At 42.6% G+C, this 7446-nt stretch overlaps 1 protein-coding gene across 2 annotated transcripts; it reads left to right on the top strand.

Annotated features, from left to right (window-relative positions):
• Positions 1–1462: 1462 nt before the first annotated feature.
• SLC25A29 (solute carrier family 25 (mitochondrial carnitine/acylcarnitine carrier), member 29) lies at positions 1463–7446 on the top strand. Of its 2 annotated transcripts, XM_009079507.1 has the most exons (4): positions 1463–1513; positions 3486–3520; positions 6018–6101; positions 6703–7446. In XM_009079507.1, the coding sequence occupies exon 4, from the start codon at positions 6736–6738 to the stop codon at positions 7444–7446; it is 711 nt and encodes a 236-aa protein (XP_009077755.1). In that variant the 5' UTR covers positions 1463–1513; positions 3486–3520; positions 6018–6101; positions 6703–6735. The 2 variants fall into 2 exon arrangements, with proteins under 2 accessions (XP_009077755.1, XP_009077756.1); XM_009079508.1 differs by lacking the exon at positions 3486–3520 and having other exon boundaries at positions 1469–1513.

The following is a 7446-nucleotide window of genomic DNA, read 5'->3' as shown; positions in this document are numbered from 1 at the left end:
TGGTGGGGATGGGGAAGAAAAAACGGGGGGAAGGGATAAAAAAGGCGGAGAACGGGGGGGAAAAAGATAAAACAAACCGAAATTTGAAAATGCGGAAGAAAGAGACCGGAGGCACGGGGAGAGGAGAGCGCAGAGCTGCGCTTCGCTCCGCGCCCGCTGCCGCCGGCTATTTTTAGCCGCTCTTAAATCGTGCTCAGGAGATTTATTCTCGCGTCTTTTCGGGTATTTGCGTTTGCTGTTCTCCTTGCCAACCTGGCGAAGAGATTTCTTCGTGGGTTTGTTTTTTTCTGGCTTCATCCTAGCGATCCTTGCTCTGCCGCGGATCCGTCGGGGTCAGCTGTGCCGTTGGCCTTTCCATGCTGAACACAGTGCACATGGTTATTTTTGTATCTTGGGCTGTCTTGCTGCTGTGCTGGCCTTGAGCAGCATGGGCTGCACCATCCTAGAGTGGGCTATATTGCTGCCACATCTTCCCCAGGACTGGGAAGATGTATGCTTTTACATTTTCCTTTCATCCCCCTCTCCCTCCTTTCCCCCATCATATTTTTATTTTTTTAGCATTATGATTATTTCCCCCCCTCCCCCGCATGTCTTTCGGCAAACGTGGGAAGGTGCACTGAAGCTCTGGTAGTTCTCGCTGTTGTCAGTGGTCATTAAGGATTGCTGGGTCACAGAGAGCTAAAGGGATTCATTGCTTCAGCCTGTGTGTGCAAAATGCCTCTGTTTGGTTGCTGTGACTAACAGGCCTTGCGTGTGACTTCTAAAAGTCCTCTGATGCTAGAATAAAGCACAGGTTTTTGGTAATGCATGGTCCCTCTTCAGGTGGTAGTCACATAGCTGTTGTCAGTGGTCATTAAGGATTGCTGGGTCACAGAGAGCTAAAGGGATTCATTGCTTCAGCCTGTGTGTGCAAAATGCCTCTGTTTGGTTGCTGTGACTAACAGGCCTTGCGTGTGACTTCTAAAAGTCCTCTGATGCTAGAATAAAGCACAGGTTTTTGGTAATGCATGGTCCCTCTTCAGGTGGTAGTCACATATGCAGAAACTGAGGGAGCAGGTGGAATGTTCTACCTTTAGAGAAGTTTATAGATATTCTGTGCCTGCACAGAGTGACAGGTACACGAAATATTGTGCTTCAGAGGAAACCTGCGTTTTCTGCCCACTGGATTTGCCTTGGGCCAAGGCCAGGAATCGCTGCTTCGTGTTCTGTGTGATGTGGCACACTGTAGTCACACACCTCAACCCCTGATTGGGGCTCAGAAGCTCCACAAGCAGAATAAAGGCACCTAGCACTGGCCTGAAGGACTGAAATGTAGGTCTATTATCTTCTGACTTGGTAGGATGTTCTTTATCAGGCCTGCCAACAATGCTGTCCACTCACACCTTGGGTTGGTGATTCTGCTTGGGCTACTGCACCCCCAGAGCTGGGAAAGAACACCAGGAGTAATAACCACTGCTGTTTTGTTTCAGGTGCTGCTGGAGTGCTGGTAGGACACCCCTTTGACACTGTTAAGGTGGGTTGATTATGAAATATCTTTGCCTCTAAGTTTCTCCAAGGAGTGGGGGAGGAAAAAATAATCCCCAGACACTGTAGGAGCCCAAATCTGTGTGGGAAAGCTTGGAGCAAACCTCCACAACCGCTGTTGATAGGTTTTCAATCTGCAGCTCTTCAGAAGGGAAAAAATTCTGTGTATGATTCAACCCAGTAACATGACAAAGGTTGGCCTAAATGGCAAGTTCATCAGTGTAGTAACAATGTGGTATTTGGAGGCAGAATCTTGCAGTTAACTAAATTTTGTTCTAAGCTTGCTCCTCTGCAGCTGCTCAACACTAACTGCTAAATCTGCCTCTCCCTCTGTTTGTAACTCAAACCCACTTCATTACTAGCTTGAAACATGGTGTTTTGTTTTCCCCTCTGGCACTGCTACTTACTCCTTAATTTCTTGCACTAGCCAAAGGGTGTAAGTTAGTAAAAACCCTTAGTATGAAGCTTCTCTGGGGGATTTTTTCCTCCAGCTATTGTTGTATTGTTTTATAACTTTCCAAGTTAAAACTGATTTTCTGATGGACTGTTAGTTGTGTGTGCTTTGCATACTTCAGCTACTTGAAATACAAGATTTGAGATCTCCTGGAGGGTCCTTCAGGGCTCCCAGGAGTCCAAGTTGATCTTTCAGAATGGAATAACAATTTAAGCCACGTTTTGGCAGCCTTATCCAAAGTCTCACACTAGGAGAATAGAAGAAGGGATACCCTTCTAAATTAACACCCCAAATCACTTGACTGCAGCAGACAGCATGACACCCCCTAGATCTATATTTGGAATACCTCTACCTTGCTGAATTTAGATATGCAAAGGGCTGATAGTGTTACCACCAGCACCATATTCTGTGTACTAGCACGTGGGTAATTCAGTGCAATTTCCCAAGCTGGTGGATATCAGTCCTCCTTGCAAGTTTGCGGTGCAAGCTGCTCAAATAGTAAAGTCTGTCTGTTGCTTAGAATATAGTCAATTTAATCATGAAGTAATTGGGTTGAATTCTAGTATATCTTTTCAGGAATGGTATTATCTAGACTCGCTTTTTTCCTCTGATGGTACAGGGCCAGCTGTCTTTTTCTCTCACCCCATCCTGCCAAGTTTTAGTGCTTAACTGAAGGTGAAGGGTCATTCCCCTGAAGCCAGGAAAGCTGCTAAAATTCTGTGCTCAGACTGAAGTTAACCATGTGTGGGGCCTTTTGTTTTTAAAGTGGAACAGCTTCTAGTGCATGAAACTAAACATTGAACTGCCTGCAAAAACTGGGGCAGATGTATTGTTGCAAAATAGATGTGTTGGCTTTAGAAAAAAGCATCTTGCTTTACCATAGAGCAAATAGGTTGGTTTTGGATTGATTTTAAATGCTTTATGAAATCCAGCGTGGCACATGATATTTTCATATCCATTAGAAGGTATTATAAGCATTTATCTCTCTGTTGTTAGAACAAATACTAACATTTGTGTTATTAGCTGCCACGGTCACCACTGTCTGTGGGAAAACTAACTCTAACCAGTCTTTAAAGGAGAGAAAAAAAAAAAAAAAGGAAATTGCATAACTTGTGTATGTATATGTGTTAAGCATTAACTCTTTAATTCTGCAGTGTTTAGAGGGCTACCTTGTAATCACCTCAGACTGCGTTTTTAATATCACTGAACAATGGGAAAGCTGCTTAGATAAGCTGGAATTTTACCTCTGTCTTGGCATTTAAGCTCTTTTTTTGGCGGTGCTCACGTTGCACAGAGCTGGGAGGGGGATGGGGGGACACACAGGGAGGAATGAAGCTGGTGAAGTCACTCTGCAAAACCCACAACTGAGCTGATCTCAGAGCTGGCAAAACTCCTTAGCCCTGGTTTGTTGATGTAATGTATAAAATTGCTTTTTTGCTTTTAACTGCCTTTACTTTCTGAGCTAGGGGCTGTCTTCATTAACAGCAAAAGTGTTACTTTGTTGTAGATGACAGATAAGCCTCATCACGGGAGAGTTACCTAGTAAGTATAGCCCAGGTGAACACTTCTGTTTCTCTCAGTCTTAATTTATTCCCAAATGTATTAGTTCAAGTAAAGATCTGAAAGGCTTATGAAGCTTTTTCCCTTTTTTAGTTTTAAACTGATGTTTCCCTCTTCTACAGCTATGGCATGGAGGGAGTGGGGTTTAGATATCCCTTTGGTTTTGGTTTTCTTTTTTTTCTAATGTAAAGTTTTATTCTGAACCTTCTTTCTGCTATGCATTTCTGGCTGTGTACACTTCCACACACGGTGCCTCTAAAACTGAACCCCAGGCACAACTGTTGTTGAGGTCTTATCCATATTCTCAGAGGACATTTCTATTGCTCAAACACTTCAAAGTCACTTATTTTTCACATTATTAAATGTTTGGACTGTTTGGGGTTTTTTATGTCTTGAGGACTTCTCTGCAGGTCTTTAGTGATGTGAAATTACTGTGTGTTACTAGAACCTCAGTCCCAGTGGTTTCTAATAAGAAGGAAGTAAGAATATTGGGCAGTGAATGGACTAGATGGTCAAACTTTGCACCTGATTCATCCTTCTTATAGTTGTACACACTAAGGAGCTTGTTGAATATGGAATTAACATGCACAAAATCAAGTTTTCCTGTGCACTCATTGCCTTACGTGGCAGTTTGCTAATGCAGCTACCCTGGTGTGACCAGCACTGTGCTCAAAAAAGACATTTTTCATCATCAGCCAGTGCTCTCTAAACATTTTATCCTACAACAAAGCTTAATTGGTCAGTATTTCACAACTTATTTAGGCAAAACTAGTGGGAACTGCCTGTCACTCAGAAATTCAACCCATATGTGGAACGTGACTAGTTCTAAACCACTAAACACAAGAGCTAGAAAAGATGAAGTAAGAAGGTTCCTAAGCTGCAAATCTCCCCAAGCCCATACATGTGGAAGTCCCCTGACTTCACAGAAAGGGTTTGAAACAATAGTAGTGAATTATAAAAGGAGTAAACCCTTCATTTTGTGCAGTGGGGACAGCTGGTTAAGATTTATGGCTTTGCTTGTTGACCTGCTCCTTTAACAGTTTTGACAACCTGTCTCCCCCCCCAGACATCCCTTTGGGTAACAAAGGATTTATTTCCTTGAACCCTGCTGTGAGCCTGCTTTTAGCACCAAGATGTTTTAAGGCCTGAGGTGATTTTGGCCTCCCAGCATGGCTAGCATATGTGTACACTAAAAAGACCCTGAAAACTGGAGTTTTGCTTCACAAAGCATAAAATGCCATTTTGTAGGAACATTAGAAAACACTACAAGGGTAAATGATTTATTTTTGCTTCAAAGAAAGCTAAGCTGAGTATAGGATTTTGACAAACCACCTCCACCAGTCCTTTCCTAGCCTCACATCTCATTGCTGTGCTGGTGGTTTTTATTACTTTAGGCAAGCACAGATAAAAATAAAGTTCAGGAATCTTTCACATGACATGATAATATTTTCTTTTGCTCAGAATAAGAGTCTTGAAGGGGTTTTTTGCCATGGAGCTGCAGCAGCAGCATTAAGTGGTTGCTAAGCATTTTTTCTGAGGGATATTGTAGCACTCCATGCTGGAAATGAAAGATTTATAACTTCATCAATCCAGTGAAACCAATCTGTGGAGTTTATTGCAGTGTAGGACTTTGCCTGAGCTACGTAGAATTGAGACTTTTTCAAGCATGCTGAGGGCAAATTAGCAGGAAAAAAACCCCCACAGAATTGGACTTTTCCATTAAAGGTTAAAAAACATCCAGAAAAAAGTTCCTGTCTCCTAAGGTCACCAGTTACAGCAGCATCTCTCTGCCCAGCAGAACATACCACTTCAGTTTTGTAAAAGTTAATTGATTACTAATATTAAAGCTTTGAATCAGCCACATCATCACCAACTGCCTGAGTTCAGCAGTTGAAAAATAAAAGGGTAAAATTTAAAAGGACAAGTGGCTTTTTATTCCTTCCCTTGTGCAAAGACTTATCTTAGGGGTCACTGCCCAGTTACCCTCTGAAAAAAAAAAATCAGATCTCAGTGAAAGGGCCCAGATGTGGTAGTTCAGAAACACTCTGGGTGCTGGTGAAAGTTTCCATCCTTTTCAAATTATCCTTATTTCATGCTTGACTTGCAGATAATAAAATTCCGTCAGGTTTGTACAGATACTCCTTAGTGAGAACAGAAGACTTCTTGGCAGCTAAAGAAAGTACCTATTGTAGCCAGCACTGAAAAAACCTCTATCTGAAACTCTAGATAACAATGTGCCCTTCCAAATATTGGTTTTCTAATAGTCACGAGACATCAATAATCCTCCTCCCTTCACGTTTCCCCCCCCCCTTAAAATTATTTCCAAGATTTGAAAGCGATTTTGCCACACATGGCATTCCAGTGTGCAGCCTCTTGCATACACATTGCTAGAGCAAATCTCCACCTAGGTACAAGACACTAGTTTACCCATTAGGCTGTTCCTGATGTACAAATTGGTGTCTCACACAACTCTTTGTAGGTTCGTCTACAAGTTCAAAATGTAGAGAAACCTCTCTACCGTGGGACTTTCCATTGCTTTCAGTCCATCATAAAGCAAGAATCTGTAAGTACAAAATTATTGCTTTTCTCTTCATGTTTTGGATCAGAAGGGTGGGAAAGCTGTTAAAAAGACCCTACAAATACTGAAGGTCAAGAGAGAAGGATACTCTGAACATCACCTGACTGTAGGGCAGATCCTGTAGTCAGCAGTTTGCTAGAAACTTTGTGAAGAAGTTGACCAAGTTGGTATTTTAATGTTAACTTTTTCAATAAAATAATAAGTTACTTGAATAACTGGTTTTTCTGAGAATCGAAGCAATGAGTGAAGAAATTGGTGAGGTGTTTTTGCTGCTGGAGGTTTAAGACCATAGCTAAAAGAATGAGTTTTATACTTTTAGCTACTTCCAAATCTAATGCATAAAACTTGCCAAAAAAACTTTACTCTGGGTGGACTGAGATTATTTTCTGGGTGTGCTCAATGATTTGTAGTGCTTAGTTGTTTAGATGTTTGTGTCATAGGCAGAGATGAGATTTTTATTACAGAGCAAGGTGGCCACTTGTAGAAAGTTAGAGCAGAAGGGAGAGCCAGAAAGGACATGCTCTGCAGTTTCAGAAGGTTATCACCACCACTGTTAAAAAGGGTTTTTCCTTCCTTCTTCCATTAGGCTCTTGGACTCTATAAAGGTATTGGGTCACCCATGATGGGACTCACGTTCATTAACGCCCTCGTGTTTGGTGTGCAAGGGAACACGCTTCGTGCTCTTGGCAAAGACACTCCTCTAAACCAGTTCATTGCAGGGTCAGCAGCAGGGGCAATCCAGTGTGTCATCTGCTGCCCCATGGAGCTGGCAAAGACACGAATGCAGCTTCAGGGAACAGGACAATACAAACTGAAAATGAAGAACTACAAGAATTCTCTGGATTGTCTGGTCAAAATCTATCAAAAGGAAGGGCTGAGAGGCATCAACAGGGGCATGGTCTCTACATTCATAAGAGAAACTCCAAGCTTTGGCTTTTACTTCCTGACCTATGACTGCATGACTAGGTATTTAGGCTGCGAAGCTGAAGACAGTTACGTTATTCCCAAACTGCTGTTTTCTGGAGGGATGTCAGGAATCGTGTCCTGGCTTTCAACCTATCCCGTGGATGTGATCAAATCCAGGCTTCAGGCCGATGGAGTTGGAGGTGTTACACAGTACAATGGCATTCTAGACTGTGTCAGGAAGAGTTACCATGAAGAAGGCTGGAGGGTGTTCACCAGAGGTCTCACTTCCACACTCCTCCGTGCTTTCCCTGTCAACGCAGCTACCTTTGCTACTGTCACTGTCTTCCTAATGTACATGAGGTCAGAAGACAACCTTCCTGAGTGTGAAGCAGCTCCAGTAATCCATCAGCCTTCCAGTTTGTGA

The sequence above is a fragment of the Acanthisitta chloris genome, unplaced genomic scaffold (genome assembly GCF_000695815.1).
Source record: "Acanthisitta chloris isolate BGI_N310 unplaced genomic scaffold, ASM69581v1 scaffold36207, whole genome shotgun sequence".
NCBI classification, from domain to species: Eukaryota; Metazoa; Chordata; class Aves; order Passeriformes; family Acanthisittidae; genus Acanthisitta; species Acanthisitta chloris.
This window is presented reverse-complemented; position numbering and strand designations above follow the sequence as displayed.